Source organism: Saccoglossus kowalevskii, chromosome 9 (genome assembly GCF_978046115.1).
Source record: "Saccoglossus kowalevskii chromosome 9, keSacKowa6.1, whole genome shotgun sequence".
Classification (NCBI taxonomy): domain Eukaryota; kingdom Metazoa; phylum Hemichordata; class Enteropneusta; family Harrimaniidae; genus Saccoglossus; species Saccoglossus kowalevskii.
In genome coordinates, this window is record NC_140649.1 from 28053831 (window position 1) to 28072963 (window position 19133).

The 19133-nt window shown below is 34.2% G+C and overlaps 1 protein-coding gene across 1 annotated transcript; it reads left to right on the forward strand.

Moving 5' to 3' along the window:
* The first annotated feature begins 6295 nt into the window (after positions 1-6295).
* LOC102810191 (adenosine receptor A1-like) lies at positions 6296-18257 on the forward strand. Its single transcript, XM_085504053.1, has 7 exons — positions 6296-6340; positions 8362-8638; positions 12289-12513; positions 12926-13068; positions 13319-13482; positions 14147-14299; positions 16747-18257. Exons 1-7 carry the CDS (start codon positions 6296-6298, stop codon positions 16829-16831), a joined length of 1092 nt encoding a protein of 363 aa, XP_085360179.1. The 3' UTR covers positions 16832-18257.
* Positions 18258-19133: the final 876 nt, after the last annotated feature.

The following is a 19133-nucleotide window of genomic DNA, read 5'->3' on the forward strand; positions in this document are numbered from 1 at the left end:
TCATTCATCAATGCATTCTTCTTCAAATATTTGTCATTTGTTTAATGATTATTGATTCACAGGTTAAAGTCAAGTTCGTTTCCGTTCTATATATAACATATAACCACATTTGTTGTTGTGACATTTGTTGTATGTATGTATATATGAAAAATGCTGATGCTAATAAATAAACATTTAGTTCGTCAACAGAGACCTCGGGATCAGAGTTGATGACAGTAAATCTGACGGAAATCTTTCTCCGATCAAATGAATACTGAGCGAGAGTGTACGTATCTGCCTCGTTTCAGTTTTTCGTGACCTCAGAAGTCTTCTCGTAAACTGTAAGGGTTAGTGCATACACAACGTAGGTCATATTTTTTTCACTTATTCAATTTCGTTATTTCCTAACACATATGTCAGTCGTGACTTAAGCTGCAAGGATGACTGCATACACAATATAGGTCATATTTGTATTCACTTTTCTAATTTCGTTTTGATCTGTGTTTTATGAGTATTGTCATTTGTTGAAGCTGATTTAATTGACTTCATTGGTGTGCGTGCTCGTTTTTTTGTCAATTAATGATAAACCGTTAGCGTTCCCTTGCGCCGAGTTATACACTATATACTGCCCATCGGGTTTTGTCCACGGCAATACCTTGATATTCAAATAGTAATAAACATAAAGACAATATATTTTATATTGATGGCCAATTAACTCACAGGTCATTGGACACAGTGTCGTAGGATATTGCGCTTAGATACATCCTGTGTTGGTCACATCTTTGGAAATAAGAGTTTCTTTCGAATGACTCGTTTAACTTTGCATATTTGAAAATGTGAAAACAATTATAAATGATTACTCTACAAAAACGTATAATGTCTGAAAGTTGTAAACTGTATAACGCTTTATGCCAATAAGATATTAACCACCATAGTTTGTAAAAGCAAAAATAAAGGGTTGTAGAAAGGTATATAGAACAATGCTGTCTGCGTACAAACATACGTACCTGTAAGCATAGCGTGGGTGCCCAATTAATAGACTTGAACGACCTCGTGTTTTTGGAATATGGCATCAAATTGTTTTGTCATTATATTTGTTTATTAATTTGAAATTAACAACAGATAATGGGTTAATGCAATGCAAATGTATGCTATATTGGTGGGTATAGACATAATGAATCGCCTCTCCCTACTAATGTCACCGCGTCTCTGTGTCTCTGTGTCTCCAGACCATTGAAGTCCCTGGCGTAATTGATTACCAGAGCGTACAGTGTTTTAAAATACAAGATTCCATTAAGAATTCTACATGTCATGCCACTCCTAAGATAGACATTGCAAAGCACAGTGCGGAAAACCCCCGGGATGAGCATTTCGCATATGTGCGGAAATTAAGACTGTTGTATCACAGTGATCCTTTAGCACTTTGTACTTATTGAAGGAAATGCAATCACATTTGACTTCAGTGTCATTGTTTTCTGTCCCTGTATTGACTCGAGGCGTACATGCATTCAAGTATACACCCATGCTGATATGTCTGTACACATGTGAATGATATGTGGAGACGTGTATAATGTACATGGTTTATTCTTAAAAAATTAGAAAAAAAGCAGGTCACACCTATTTAAATGTGTTTTTGTTGTTATTGAATCTAAACATTCGAAATTATCAGAAAGTCAAGTTGCTTTTCGAAAGATGTGTTATCTGAGATCATTTATTTGTGAGATGCACATTTAATATTTATCTCTAATGTTTTATTCAGAATGACAATTGATTCTCTCCGCGAAGCGATTAGTAATCGTAGTCAGAATGTGTTTAAATTAAAGTTCAATGATTGGTCTATGCTTCCGCATGTCTCATATTATTACCATATTATACTTAAATACAGTGATATGGTTTCTTGCTTACTGCTATTATATGTCGTTCATCATTGACCCAACATACTGTTAATTTTAAAGGTTTCCAGACATACCACGCGATTATAAACTGTTGATTATTGTATCTTTATAACAATGTATGTTTCAGGCCTTTGTAAATGTGCATGCATACGGGACAAGGTAGACCACTAGTTGGCGAGACGAATTGTAATGTATGTGACAAGTATAGGATGGAGCCCCCGTATGACTATTCTGGGATATAAAGTACGAGACATAGTAAAACTGTTATGAGGTCCATAAGTTTTGACTTGAGTAAACGGATGTCAAAGCACTGTTCATTCCGGTCGAGTTGCCTCTGGTCTAATATACAACGCTGACGGAATGGCGATTTATTCGACAATGGAGTCATTATTATATCACGTGACGAAGTTCTTTTAAACTATCCTTGAAGATATACTGGCATGTTTGTCACATGATACTATTCGGTAATACGCATCCAAACCGTTAAAGTAATGTATATGCTACATTCGTACATGTTTCCATGTAAATCAATATCATACGGAAACTTTTATAGAACTAAGTGCAAAAACAGAAGGCCTATATACGAAATGTTGGTGACAGGCATCAGTCTGAGTTAGATGATGATCAGTGCAATGTGATGTTGGTAAGACCATACAGACACACCCAGTTTACTCAATATAAATAGAATCCCATAGGACATTATTTGGCTTTGCTAACTCTCTTATCGTCATCATCTGTAAATTTCATTTATTCCCAATCTTGTTTACAGAGTGTGAATCGAATGTTATTCAACTGATTACATTTCCCAATATAGATACATTTATAAGAGAAATGAGCATATTAAGAACACTGTTAACCCTTTTACCTATCACCCCTCTTTTAAAGGTTTAAATCACCTCAGGTGTGCCGCGTATACATAATGACACATTACCCAGGGTTGTGTTACATAACCACATGTTTTCTATGTGTTGTTTGCTGATATTCGCCATTCAGCAATGGGTCTCAGTAACGAGAAGCTTTATCTAACTAAAATTCTCATCGGAGCATAACGTAAGTTTAACTATCTCAATCATCATCAGTATCACATTGTGAAATCTATACTCCATTATCCACGCCGATGCTTTTACTGAAATAGTCTAAACCTCATGGCGCTTCAGTAATAGCCGTTTCTATAAATTCTTCACAATCACTCCTGTAGTTAAATGCCATTTATTCCAGTGCATTACTAATGCAAACAATGAAGAACATACGCAAGACATCCTCGTGCTTAGTGCTCGGCACTCAGACAGTATTGAGATGCGCAAATAAAGCATTAACATCGTAAACATGACATAACGGGTCTGTCTCAATTAAATTAGATCAATGGAAAGTAATTATAACTTGTTCTCTCGATGTCTCCACTAGTGACATGATTACTCTCGATGTCTCCACCAGTGACATGATTACTCCCAAGATCCAGTCCTAATGTCAAATAACTAATTTAGATTGCTGTCTAACTATTCATTCCAGGTATATGATGTACTTACATAACAGGTTATTGCGTGACAATATTGTATATTAAGAATGAGATGTATCTTTAAATAGATGATAAAGAAGACATTTTAGACATGTCATTATATACATATTCAGAAACTGGATACGGTAGTTGTTTAAACAAATGTGGTGATTTTGGGGAATTTCATAATATCGACTAGATGTTTACTTGAAAAACGACATTTTTGGTTTGAAAAAAGCATACAAAATAAATAAACCAAGCATCATTCAAAATATCTATTCATTAAGATGAACAGAGGGCCAGAATATATTTACATTGGCTGTCGTTAATCAATAGTGTGCAGTTTTGCATAAAGATTACTGTTTTTTTGTTTTATGCTCATTTATATTGTTCTGTTCAAGTTTTCACAAAATACAAAAACACTAGATGTTTGAAAATTTCAACACAATCGAAAACGGCGAGTTGAAGTTATTGTCGAATCTCCTGTTGAATGTCGCAAAATGAACAAATATTCACAGTTATAATAACATCACCTTTGTGCCATAGTTGTCATATAAATGTTTAAATGCCCGAACAGCTACTGGATTGTTTTAGTTTGTTCAATGTCTAGTCAAAAGTTATGCGCACTACACTTAATGTGGACATTCTTCAGATATTCATAATGTAAAACGCATACAGGTTTGTCAATAATACATTAAAAGTAGTATTCCCGACCATTTTTGAGTGTGTTACACTGACAATACTGAGTTATCTTATCACAGCATGGTGTGTTCTTTTCAAAAAAAAGGGAAAAATAGCGAGTTTAATCAAAAACCGCCATAAAGGTCCATTTCAATTTTAAGAAATTATATACCGCAAGTCAAAAACCTTGTGTGAATTCACATCTGCTAGGCACAGTCATGTCATTTCAAGGAAGCTTACAAATGTATCTTTGTGTCACTATTGTATTCACTACACTATAATATACCGCGACTGAAAGTATATCAAAATGCAGCCTTGGGTACGAAAATGAATTGAGTTTTAACAAGGTCATTTACACTGCATCGACAATAATAAACAGTTGGGGCCTAAACTAATGATGTTATTGTAAATATAATATTGTGTACAGTCATATACCAGTTGAATGAAGCATGTATGCGGCGTATATATGTATATATGATCAACACAGGTTTTGGGCAATTGTTTAGAGTATAACACTGAGATATTCTTATTATAAGCAATCCCAAACATATAATGGTATATCAAGCTGAGCATCATAAGAGTTAGATTAAAATATACATTATGTCCTATAGATCGATGTATCACACACCAATAACTTGTTTTAAATATGTCATCATACGATTACCCTTTGTTTGGTTTATAAAGTTACAATATAAGTAAATATGTATATTCCATACAACCCCCCAGAGACGGTATGAGGTGAAAATCTATAACAATAATACTTTTCTATCCATTCTTGCATAAAAAGTAACACTATTCTAATTGCGCAATACATTAATTGAACTGTCTATGCATGCATGCACCAAGTATCTCGAGATGAGTCTGTATTCATCTCTTGTAGATCACTGAATGTTTGAGTAGATGCAATATATGATAATAGTTGATATATACTGTAATATAATATAATAGGCGAGTAATAATCATGAATACATTTTCTAACTAAGCTTAGCTTGCATTACCTAATGTATGCACTGCGTAAACTCTACATCTCCAAAGGAATCTTCTAAATAAGTTTAATTGCGTAATGCACATGTAAACTTGCTTAGACACCAACGCATATGTGCATTACGTATTCAGTAACTTTCCATACATAATCCGATGATATTTGTATACTTACTTGTATGTTGAATGCAATCATTGTTTGAAGCAGTAACCCCATCCCACCAAACACATATATGGTATAATAAAAAATCAAATTCATGGCTTGCATTAATATGTTCTTGGGGTGAATCGTGATATTCACGTATAAGCGAATTATAAAACCACAGTCAATTATTTGTAATATTGAATCTCGTAAATATGTAGAATGCTAATTCGCCATACCGCACTAGTTTCACCTCTGTTTACATTTGATATATTCCCATTAATATCAGTAGTTCACAGTGCCATGCAACGTCGTCATGCTACTATCATTGCAAAGCTTGTGCAATTTATACCCATTGATATACCATTACATGCACGGTTCTCTGTATCGTGGAGACAATTATTCCTGATGCGGGGACTTTTATTACTGGGCATAACAATTGGTGGCTAGGCAAAGCGTGTAATCTACGTGTTTGCTGAGAATATGTTTATATGTAGCAAACGAACCCTCGATACACATATCACCAATATTAAATGTCAAAACATACATTATTATCTTCAATTATGTCATCAGATGACGAAAGTTTCTATCGCATTAGACCATTCATTGAATGTATATTGGCGTGTACGTGTATCTTAGAACAAACGGATAGGTGTGTACGTCAGATGTGGAGTAAAAAAACTTGTTTATATTAAACAAAACCTAGTTTGATGATGATTCATTGTATTTGTCCTCCAACACGTGTATTCTTTAACTTGTTTAAACCAGAAACAGTACAGTCGCAATATAGTGCCGCTATTTCTAGTATACAAATCATTCCATCTTGCCAGAATTGCCTGAATAAAGAATGTCAAATTGCCTTCATGGCGGGGACCGGATATAACGAAAGGGTTTCAGCATAAATTTCCAGCATGAGTTGCTATGGCAACCTGGAAGACTGTCATGACTACTGATTAACGAATAGTAGCTTCTGCATAGGAAGGTTTATATCCGCTACGTCAGGATCCGACACTATTTTCGTTTCTGACGCAGTTTATGTATAATAGGTCTTTTTGAGCCAATGACAGACAAATTGCTCATGCGCTGTTTATCGTTACAGGAATGTAAACATATACTAGAAAGATGGAACCGGACAGCCAGGTTTCTGTTTATTCTCTTCCTTCCACGGTGAGTACGATTTACATTTATTTGGCAGTTTGTTTTACTGGCTTTTTCGTGAAAAGTGTGTGTATTTTATCATTTGTATTTTACTTACCTTTATAAACTGTTGAAGATATTGTAATATTATATATTGTTTTGAATGTAAATTGATGTGATATCGATGAGTTAGATTATAGTTATTAACCATAAATTAATATAACTTTTTTAAAATAGTATACCTATTTCGGTCAATGAAGGTTTGATTTCTCCACATTTTCAGTTTGAAAAACTGTTTTTTAATATGAAGAAAAATTAGTTTTTGCTATAGAATGGTCCTAGAATTGTCAAAAAAATATTTTTAAAATACTATAAAATGTTGAATAAATTATGGACAAAATGACGTTATTTATTGAAAGAGTTGGTTTTCGATTTCAACTACTTCATGAATGAGTAAATGTTCTAACCGAGAGGATGATAAATAAAGAACACGTATAACGGAACCCTGCATTAATGCAGTGAGTAATTCAAAAACTGCCTTGTTTGAATCGTCCCATAAATGGCAGTGCATGGCAAAAATCACAGGGGAGTCACATTGCAATACATGATCGATCGCCCTAATGATTTATTGAAGCGGTATAACGAGTTCGGAGAATGAATCAATGCGAAAATGTGTAAGACTGCTTCCTAATATTATTTTAATTTCACTTGCCTTGCACATTTATAGGTATTCCGTGTCGCTGGTCCCGGCGGATAAGATGGGATAAATGTAATCCATATAATTACAATCAATTTTAATAGAAATTCGTCATTCTCATTTGAACGTTGACTTTAATACATGAACAAACTGGCTTGAATATAAAGACTGTATCTAATGATTTAGCCCCACAGCGCCAGTCGGTATCTATTCATAAAAAGAAGAACTCTCGCCAACGTCAATAAACGGTAGTAAACAACAGGGAGTCTGTAGCTTCTAATATGAAAACTTCAATTCAGGCAATGCGTATGGCTTCGTCAAACTGGGTATGCCATTAAAATTGTCATAATTCAAGAGCAGATTTTCCTATAATTAAAACTATGTGGTTAAAGGTTCTTGTTCGCAAATTGCGCAGAGAAAATCACGTTACTGAGACTTTCGTACTACTTGGTTACTCTTGGATCAAACAACTATTAAAAGCTACACGTTAACAGCAATCAACTCTGCTCTGAAATCTAATTATCGATATTAGTTTGTATCATGGGTTTCCTGGTAATTGCAACGTGACTTGTAATGCTGAGTGTTCAGAACTATGTCGGGTTGAGGCAATTGTTGTTGATGTGATTTGTGACACTGCACAACTACCAGATAACAATCCACTTTGTACAATGCACCGAAAACATTTGCTCGTGCCGCTAAGCGTCATATTAAAGGTGGGTCCTGGAAAACAACATACTGCTCCCAGATGAATGAGCTCCACAAATATAGGAGAATATAATTTACATTTTACTTTTCATTCTCCAGATATTCAATTTTTCACAGTATTATGTAGATTCTCCAGCAAAAGGATTATGGGCAAAGTGTGACATCATAGTCACTTTTGTGAACAATTGAGAAAGTGACTTTATCTGATAATTGTAAAGTACTGATGCGAACTAGTTCAACTTTTCGGTGCAAATGTTGCAAATATTGTAATGTTGTATATAAACTGTATAACCTCGTCAATATATAATACATGAAGCATAGTACATACATATTTTCAGTTCTGTTGCCATGAAAACTGTTTTATATGTATGCCTGGCACCGGTACATATATGTGTTACACTTTCAACGAATTAGTTATAGAAGAAATTATTTTCACATTTTTACCCATAACCACTGGGTTACTTTACCCATAACCCCTTGTTCGAAAATTAAGGTGGTGGACAGCATAATACTGATGAAAATATGAATATATAGAAACTGAAAAGTGATACAAATATAAATGACAATTTTTTGCACTTGTACAGCTCTTTCGTCTGGGAGGAATATGTTGTTATTTATTGTATCGATCGATCTGTTTATATTTTTACAGGAATCTGACGTGGTCATTAACACTACAACGCCATCTGGTCTAGATTCAAGCGATGTAGCTTACTACATATTCTACCTTTCCATACTATTCCTCATCACCTTGGCGAACATATTCGGAAATTTGTTAGTAATTACTTCAGTGGTCCGTTTCCGTCATCTACGAACTTCTTGTAACTACTGCATTGTGAATTTAGCCGTATCTGACTTGCTGATGGGAATCATTTACACACCATATAATATCAGTCATATGGAAGTGCCGGAGATCCAAAAGACCATGGGTGAGTAGACTACATTGCGACGAGCAAGGCTTTGCACGTCCTTTTTCATTCCAAAATCGAATAGTCTAGGTATATGAAATCATTGGGAAATGCAATCACACAGTCTTATGTGTGACATTTACATATTCATTCAGATATCAATGTCATGATTCCTCATGTTGATGTTGATGTTGATATGTACGCTTTGGGGAGAAACGAGACAAACCCAGCTAAATTAGGAACAGGAAGTGGGAACATATCTCAGGGCATCAATAAAGTGTAATGGTTGTGAAAATACGATTCACAGAATTGATATTTATCGTTTTTATCGCATCAAGTGCAATGATTATATACTACAAACACTCGCCAAAAACCAATGTTGTCAGTGAAAACAACCCTTCAACTTAGTGTAATCATCTGGGTCATTCTTTTTATCGGTTCTTGGAATTCAATAACACAGTGTAAGTACGCTGTAAAGTAACTCAAAATAAAGAATCACACGGATCGAATCAAGGTCGCATCGTCGGTACGTCATAACAATATCAGTAGAAACGCCTACCGTATTGCACGCATCGTAATCAGGACTCTTTGTAGGGAGTACTTACATTCGTACGAATTGGTAACAAGGAATCATGATGATACAGCTTTCTACGCAGAGTGCATATATAGAACATCCACAGAGAGTGAAATTGGTTTTCGGCCACCAGCTGGCACCTTAGTACCTCACTCATAACATATTCATCGATTTTACCAGTAAGAGAAATAAACAATCTGTTCAATCAAAAATTAATGTTGACGTAAATTTTCACAGGTTAGAAAGCGTTACAGCTTTTTTCACTTTGAGGCAAAATACATCTAATGACATTCGTTCGACCTTCACTTGATCCGCTCTTTATATCTTCAAATATCCGTATAATGACAGCTTTCTTATTAGCTTACTCAGTCATGCGAGCAAATCTCGTGTTACGATTTCTAGAGATAATTGATGCTGGTGAGATTACAAAGGTTCACTTGGTTTCTCTATCATAATGATATAATGCGTAATACATAACCATGCATTACGTGCCCTATGATGAGAAATTAAATACATTGCCAATCAGTCGAAGTATGTTGTCGTCAGCTTGGTATTTCATCTTTCTCAAACAGTATACACGACTTGATACGAATTCTTTTGAATCACAAAATATACGCATTAGTTCCCTCTCGTCATTAATAAACATCAATTGCACGATATACGTCTATTGTAAATGCCATGGGGAAATGACTTGTAGTGTAGCCCTCATTTACATAATCACCCGTGCTGACATGTTGTCGAAAAGGTTCAAGTGTATATATGTCATATAAACTCATTTACGCAGTCGACCACTTTACTTTCACTACGAGATTCCGCGTTATGCGTAAAATCGAACGCAAAAACAAGACGAACACATATAGTCCACTCTCATCGCCATAGCAACAAAACAGCAACATTGCCAGCTGACTGGTTTGCAATGCGCGTCCTAAGATCGTTCCATGCTTAGAAGTTCATTTTACGAGGTACGCCGTTCGGGTAAATGAGCACATTTATAAGCGTTGTGACACTCGCCAGACACACTATTGATTGTTTCCTGGCATTTCAGACTATGCCAGTACATACACTTTGTTTGGATAAATTTACCATTGATTATATAGCAATAAATAAATTGCATCGTGATCAATTTATATTCAACACGTGACTATTAGTTTGATCTCTCCTAGTGAGGTACATAGCAAATCAGTCGGCGACTTAGCTGGCAATGTTGTTGTTTTGGTGTTTGGAACATTATGGCGGTGACAGCAATACTGTGCTATAATCATTGGATTGTGGTCGATTTTGATGTATGGGTATCTCAAGGCTATATTCTTTTAAAGATAGGCATTTCGACGTTGAGCTATTTTGAAAAAAAATTAAGTTCAAAATCAAATAATTCTTGCGGCAAACATCAGCGCCATAAAACTCAATACGCGTGATCTCACACTGAACGGGAAATCATCTATTTATTTTGTAGCTTTCTGTATTGCAGTGGCGAAGCCCAGACATTAGTCGATTTGTCAAATACGTCCTTGAGAACGTTTACGCAGGTATATTCAGTTTACGAAAAGTTCAGCAGGATATCAATTAAGATTATTTCTACCCACAATACACCATGCGTTTATAATATCTGGCAGTACATACATTGAGAAGGGTACGGGCTCACCATCAATTGTAAATTTGCATAAATGAATATTTATAACTAGGTTTGTATAAATAGAACTCAATGTGTAAGAATGTAAGAATATATATATATATAATTTCGCTTTAGATTTAGATTTTGAACAGATGTTGTGAATATATTATAGTTATAATGTTCATTATTGTCAGCACGTGCAACCGAAATAATATTGATAAACATTTAAGAATGATTTATTACAAACTGAAATGAAATGTATTAGATAGACCGAAATGATAAAAAGATACTGATACAAGTTATGTTAATATAGTAGGAACTTTTTCAATGCACATTTCAGTTCAAGAGAATTTACTTTCAGCAACACACGGATGTTTTATATTGTGCGAATTCCACGTGGTTTTACACGCATTTATAGAAATATCGATATCACCACAGCTTTAGCGAGAACTCGCATATGTCAGTAATCTAAATTCGCACAACATAAATCACGAGTAAATCTCGCTCTTCACGTTTGTTTGTCAGCAAGAAAAATAATAGAACACTCACATGTCCTATAGTGTTAGCAATCTCTCTATATTAAAGTTTGATAAGGTACTTATTGATTCTCGTTGAGGAATTGTACTCGGCAACATTCAGTGAATATAATTATGTCCTCGCCAGCAGTCATGACAGAAATGATTGTTCGTATTCACTGAGAATTATATCGCTATAGGCAAGTAATTACTGGATCAATGGATGAAATAATAAGTTTTTTGCACGCAATATTTATTGTTGGTTTAACAATATTCATATTCAAATTCAAATTAGCAGTGCATTGAGTAACTTATTCACTTTGCTTTAACACTGACCGTTAGTGCCATATAGCAATACAATTATTGTCATCACTACTTATCTAGATCATGGAATAATATGCATGTGAGTAAAGAACTGTACACACATGCCTTTATTCTTTGTGACAGTGACCTATTTAATTTTTAATTTAATATGTTTACATATTTGATTATTCATTGTCAAGGCTTAATTTAGATTTTTTGCAAACGTCTCAGAGTGTGGGTTTTTGTTTTTGGAATAATTGTGTGGGTAACCGTGAATCGTTTAGTCGAATTTTCCAAAAGTCATTTTACCGAATAATATTCTTAAAAATGATTTATGCAACAAATGATGGTATCAACGGGGTCGACAACGTGAGACGACTGAATCATATGTATTTATCTATACGATTGTTAATATCATTCGAATGACATTGTTAACATGCTATGAGAACTTATTGTACATTTACATATGTTCATTTAAATACATTGAATTTGTCCCAAAGGCCATTATTTTCATACTTGCCTCTTTCTGTGATCCCCATTATTTCACTTGATACTGATTATACTTTGTATTGAATCATATACCAATAATGTGTCTCGGCTATACACCATTCTTAATAAACTTACGTACATTATATATACTAATATACTACATTATTTTAATTTCTAGACACGTGGTTGTTGTGTTTCTTCTTATTGGCTGGAGTGGAGGTTTTTCACTGCTGTTCTGCCTGGTCATTGGTTGCAATAACCGTGACTAGGTATATATCTATCACAGATCCATTAATGTACCACGAACGAGTAACTCCTCGACGTACGGCAATTGGAATATTATCAGTATGGGGATTCGCGTTTGTGTATTCTTGTGCGCAATATGCGCGTCCAGTCGGCGACGGTAGGTTTGGTCATTATTACAAAATTAATTCGTATGATTGATGTCATTATGCAAATATGCAAATTACAAATTATTTAAGGTTTAAGTACGCGGAGATCGATGCGACCACGTACTATGTGTGTATTATTATACGTCTAACAGCTTGGTATGTGAAGCCCATAACGGAAAAATAGTGAAATTAGTGGGAATGGGAATATAATCGTACAATATTTGGAATTTACTAATAAATTACAACACACTTGTGTTACGGTGTCAACGAACTATAGTAATTTCATGGATTTGCGGGTGTCATGCTTATGAGTACGTAAGACCACGTCGCATGCCACCTCGTCGCACAGAAATACATGTTAACTAAAACTATATACGAAGACATGCTACCGAATTAAAATATTTTTGTTGTTTTTGTAAACAGTAAACTTCAACGGAATTTGTCGATACGAGTTAATGTATGATAAAGTATGGCATACTTTAATATTAACCACACTTGTTGTCCTAATACCATGGTTTGTGATGATAACTTTATATGCTAGAATATGGACTATAGCAAGGAGACAGGTAAGTCACCATGTCTATTTATACATTGGTTTGCCGTAAATTATCACTTCTTTGTGTCAGCCTAAATGTTCGGTTTCCCTATTCATCGCTAGAGAAGTATGATGTGGAACTTACGATAACTATTTTTCCCATGGATGTTGAAAAGCTGAATGAGATTATAATGATTAGATGTATCATAATTTTGAAATTGATTCATACATATATGCAAATCAGTTTGCTGTGTTGATTCATGTTTTCTGTCTCTCATCAGGTGAGGGCCATCAATTGGGAAGAAGGGACTGCCTTCAAACGAGAATGGAAAGTCACTAAAATGGTTGCGTTAGTTCTTGGTTATTTTGTTCTGGCTTGGTTTCCTATGTTATTATTTCTCTTTTTCGGGCTGTCGTGTCAATGTGAAATAAACCGTTATTTCAGGTAAAGATTTCCCTGTGGTGTCCAATTAATTACTTCAAGTGATATCTGCCGTTACATTTATTAAAATTACGATTTAGAATCGAGTAAACAATTTTAGTGTTTCAGTATCGATTCCAATATGGTTTTGTAAAGGCCTCCAGAAAATGAGTAATAGGAATATCAAAATTTTGATTCAGTATTAGTATGTAAGTCTAGCCTATTTCATGGAATTCATACCAATCACTGGGAGGTATATTTATTGATTGTTTCATGCTTCATATTACGCTGATCACGGTTATGAGACTGATTGATTCAAACTACTGGGCTACTCTTGGTTCAATCTGCTATGCGAACCCGCACGTTAACAGCATCCAACTCTGAAATCTAATTATCGACATTAGTGCGGATCACGTAGTTCTCGCTAATTGCAATTTAACTTTAATTTAGTGTCTAGTATCAATCGGAACTATGTCGGGTTGTTGCTAGGATTTGTGGCACTGCACTACGCTTTGTACAATGCACCGAAAACGTCGCTTGTGTCGCTAAAATGGCGTCACATTAAATGTTATTTATAAAAGTGTATTGCATGACCCTATATATAGGTTTCTTATATATTTATTATATAAATATGTATATTTATATATTTATCTTTAGCCTGATCAACATTCTGTTGTTAATTTTACAGGGCCGTCGGACGAATAATGCTGCATAGCAACTCGGCAATCAATGTCGTGATTTACGGAATTTGCAATCCAGAATTCCGAGTAGCGTTCAGGAGAATACTTCTACAGGTGTTTTGTTGCAAGAAAGTACTTCCAAATGGGAATGTCAGTAATTGGTAGGGATATTTCTTCACTACTATTCAATACTTTTATTTATGGGTAGGGACAAAAAAAAAAAAAACGAATCCAACGGGTCTTTGAGGCTTACCCATAGGGACAGGACAGTTTTTCAGATATAATGCATCGAATTAGCCAGTCTAAGAATAAAGCATGGGAGTTATGCATTGTGTCTTGTTTGTATTTTAATGACCTGAACATCGCCTGTGATAATTGCATGGAGGTATTGAGTATGGTTATGCATATTAATTAGGACTACAACAACCGTTTATGTTATCAATAGACAATATGTCTGAATAAATAATATTCATTTATTATATTCATGAATAATATTCATTTATATATTTATCTTGAGACCTGGTAAACCTTAAAATATGCGATGCTCACAATAATGTTTTTCTGAAACGCTATACATCAAAAACTTGTTTGTTTGGCAAGACAAGATATGTACGAGATATTGAACTGACAAAAACAAGAGAAGTTGCACGTATTATTAAATAGAAAATAACATTATCTGTTTATTGGTTTGTCACAGCTGCCATGATAACAAATTCAAAACAAAAAGAACTTGATAGACGATATAAATATGGAGGGTTTATCCACCTCTATAAACGCTTTATTTTGAATAATGATGTATAGAAAATTGCAGTAGGTCGTCTAAATCTACGTACACACTAGTGTCTTAAACAGTGTGGGAGCAGTTTCATTATAGAAATAAAATGGGCTTACTGAATTCAAAATGATGTCAATTCTAACAAAATGCGGTCGATAACGCATGTTTTATCCTAAAGAGACGGACAACAGGTGTTCGTTTGTTTTTCTTTCCATCAAAACGTTACAAATGGTCTTGCCAAGGTGACACTGCATTTATTGTGTCATATAAGCGATTAGAAAATTTAAATAGCACGAAATGAACGACTTATTCGAATTTGCATATTTGTCAATAAGGATTGGTGGGTTGTTACAATCTGAAGATAGGATGCCACTTGTTGAAGGCTAGTGAGCTATGTCTTACTAGAAAAACATATGACCTATATTCCATACATCTTCTTAAATGTTGAGACATATATACACAACAAGCTGGGGCTGAGGGAATGTTACTTGAAATATTGATAATTTTAAAATTGAAATAATCCCACTTATAGAACAGCTTAGTGTGAAAACCATTAGGTTTACTTTGGAGAAACAAATCAAGGTAGGATGCTGAAATTATGTTCTCTGTGGCGTCGTTGATGGTTACTTCTTCAAGATAAGTCAAGTGAACATAACTAGAACAATCATTTTAATTTTTCAATTTAAGTTCCATGGATCTGTACGTGTTTTTGAAGCTTTTTCTCCGATTTAACAAGATATTGTAAAAGAAATTGCGCCATGCGAATACAACAACAGTCTATCTAAATAGTAATCCACCAAATTGAGAAATATATGAGAAAATGATATCCAGAGTTATGCATTATGACAATGAACTTATATATGTGTGTACTAGTTTTGTAATAGAAGGCCTGCTTTTCTAATAAAACTAGTCCATATTTAAGTATATTGTGTTGTATATTTATTTATAGTGTACATAAAAATCAAAAATACTATTGTTATCGAAATCATTATATCTCTGTTCATAAATAGAATTTTCAAAATGCACATTTCATTGATCCCTCTGGTTTCATAAACAGTTTCACAATATCGATCAAGACCATGCTTAATTTTTTGTTAATATTATTGTTAATAATTGCGACCATTTAGTCGACTATAAATCTGTGACTAATTGTTTTAGTTACACGTGAATACTTTTTTTAATAAAATATACGTCTACCATGAGAACCATTAATTAATTTATTAGATTTATATGCATTATTGTATTTGTCAACATTTGGTCGCATTCTTACCTATTCTGTTCATAAACTTGTTTTCAGTTTGTGATTCACTCAATAAGTGTTTTGGGTTTCTGGTTATATTCATAATTTAATACATGTTCGTGTACCTGAGCTTAGGGTGGTTGGTGGCGCACTAGTCTTACTTTATATTTCTATATATTGATGTATCGTGTACAAATACAACATATTATAGTGCCCTGGATTTCTCTGAAGCCCTTGTTTTCTAATTATATTCGCCACGTACATAATGTCGTTAAATAAACATATCAAACATATATCACAACTAATAAACTGTGTATTTCCTAGTAGTGTTTATTTATCATGTTGTCTTATAATTCTAGTGGAGGCTTTCGTACTCCTGGATTGCGATATAATTTTATAGATGATTGTGCTATTACGTTTTTAAACTTTATTTCGCCTTTATGCATGTGGCACTACATGCATTGCATATTTGTTTAACATTAGATAATTGTATAATATTGCACGAGACTAAACTAAAAAAATAGAAAAACTAATATAAACCTAATAATTAACTGACACAAATTTTTTTTTTTTTATATTGTTATTGCTTTCAGGAAAGGAACAATAATTCATAAAAGAAAGGGCAGGCTGGCGAAATTGTGTGATGGAAAACGACCTTTTAAAATTACTTTTCTATGAATAACCGATTGTTTCAACTTCTCTGGAAGACTAACTAATTGTGATCAATATTTCTTGTATTCCACGTTAACAAGACGAGGATCATATATTGATTTAACAAAACAAGTGTACCATTAGAAGATGCCTTAGTTACCAATTGTGACTTACATGTTAAACCATTTAAATGTTGTAACGTGTCGGATATTCGCATGTTATGATAAACATTGGACATGTATGTGAGGACCTGGACAATGGACGGTTTATATGCCACCTTACAGTGACGATGCTGGTCATCATCCAATGCCATTCTGTACCACCATTCCGTTTCCTTCCCTGTCGTCACCGATATTACCTCGTTATCCATAAACCACCAGCTTTTCCGCTTGTCCTGAAAATCGCAAGTCAGGTTCATATTTACAGATCACGTAGTACATTTGGACATCGGGTTTTTCGTAATCACGAAGATGCAGCGGTGTTGCAGAGTACGACATTGTAATATCTCAGGTGTATTTATTTTAATTACACTATGATAATCGCTGATATTAAATTATTTGTTGTTACCATCGTCGACTCTGCTTCGATATGTTATGTTCATATCTTCCCTACATGCTATGTAGTTTTCTCAATTCTTGTCTCATGAACAAACATGATTATATTAATTAATTATCTATTATGAGTTTATCCGTATGCATACACATAGCTAGTGTACGATTGTATTTATTTAATTAAAGCGGGGAGTCGTCACCTACGCATGCGTCAGATAGCCATAGCGTGTCATTGTTTACGAGCAAGCGTCTATCCATGATACTTTGCGTTTTTAGCGTGTGTTGTTATCGTCGCTTGAGACTCAATTCCAGCGCGTGCGCAGGTGACGACCATCCCGCTTTAAAGTTACCGTTCCATTCAGTGGATATATTTATTAAATGTTTTTTTTATACCGTCCTAAAAGTCGATTTGTCGATAATTACTTCTTATGTAATGCTGTACCTTGCGTCTTTACGTTATAATCATGCAACCAAAGAAGGAACAAGTACATCTGACAGGATAAACCTTGTTTCGATATACACTGGTCACATTATAATATAACATTATAATATGTGATGCGTGTTTAGTTAAGTAACGTATTAATTATCAATCAAAATATGTCCAGTCATTGTTGCAACAAGATTAGACGGGGAAGTTTATTTTTGCACAAAATATTCATTAGTAATAGTAACCTCACATGTATGCGATGTTCTGGATTGGGGTTAAAGAGGCAGGATCTTTAATCAAACATTTGTTGACAATGGTTAACCAACATATAATTTAACAAGCAATAAAACACCTCAAACTGATAGTGTATGCTGGTATATTTGTATTCGAAGTATAACAGTTTATATATTTCATGTTATATAATATAGATGTAAATCTGTTTTGTGAAATGTAAAATAAATATAATTCATATTTACCACAACTGTGTGATCATTACCATGTCACCAATCTCAATGTATATCGTCGTGATGTGGCTGGTATTTTACGTGCTACCGTTCTCAAGGAGTCCCCATTATGTTGGTGTTTCATTACCAACATACACAATTCCAGTGTATTGTTTTAAGGTAGAAGCCTGTTCATAATTTTTGACAAAATTGGTCACAAATCGCATGACAATGTTTATTATGTCCTATCTTGCAGCTAATGTCCTATGGTACAATGAAATAGCATTATTTTATGTGTTACAGTTAAGTTTTTTGAGAAACGTGTTCTAATATTTCTTGAAAATCGCTATTTTTAGAACAATTCCATAGAACACAATGTTAAAAAAATTGCATTTTTTGACATTTTTTAAAACCCAGATTTTTTCAGAACAACAAAAAATACTCTATCATTAACAATATATGATTTTTTTCAGCCTATGTCACCAGGCTAGATTTTGATACCACAACCTGAGGGTTACACGACTAGTAATGTAATTGCCAAGCACTAATCTCTTACCAATTTAGCCAAACTAACCAAATAACTGGCAAAGAATTTCTTCATAGTTTTGTCCATGATTATATAAACTTTGACACAAGAAAATTATACATAGTCTTGTTATATGTATGAAAATATGTAATATTCGTAAAAAAGGAAGATAACATAATAACGTTCTCCCTTAACCTCAACTCGGCCGTCTTTATGATTATTTTTATTACGTCAATATCTCATTTTCAATAAAGTAAATGATAGCAGCGAATAAAACATTTGCTTGTTGATTTTAGACTGCCACCCCCACCCCACCCCCCGTGTGACCAGCATTCAATATTAGCTCATGCCCATTTTTCTGTGAGAAAGTTGTCACGTGAAA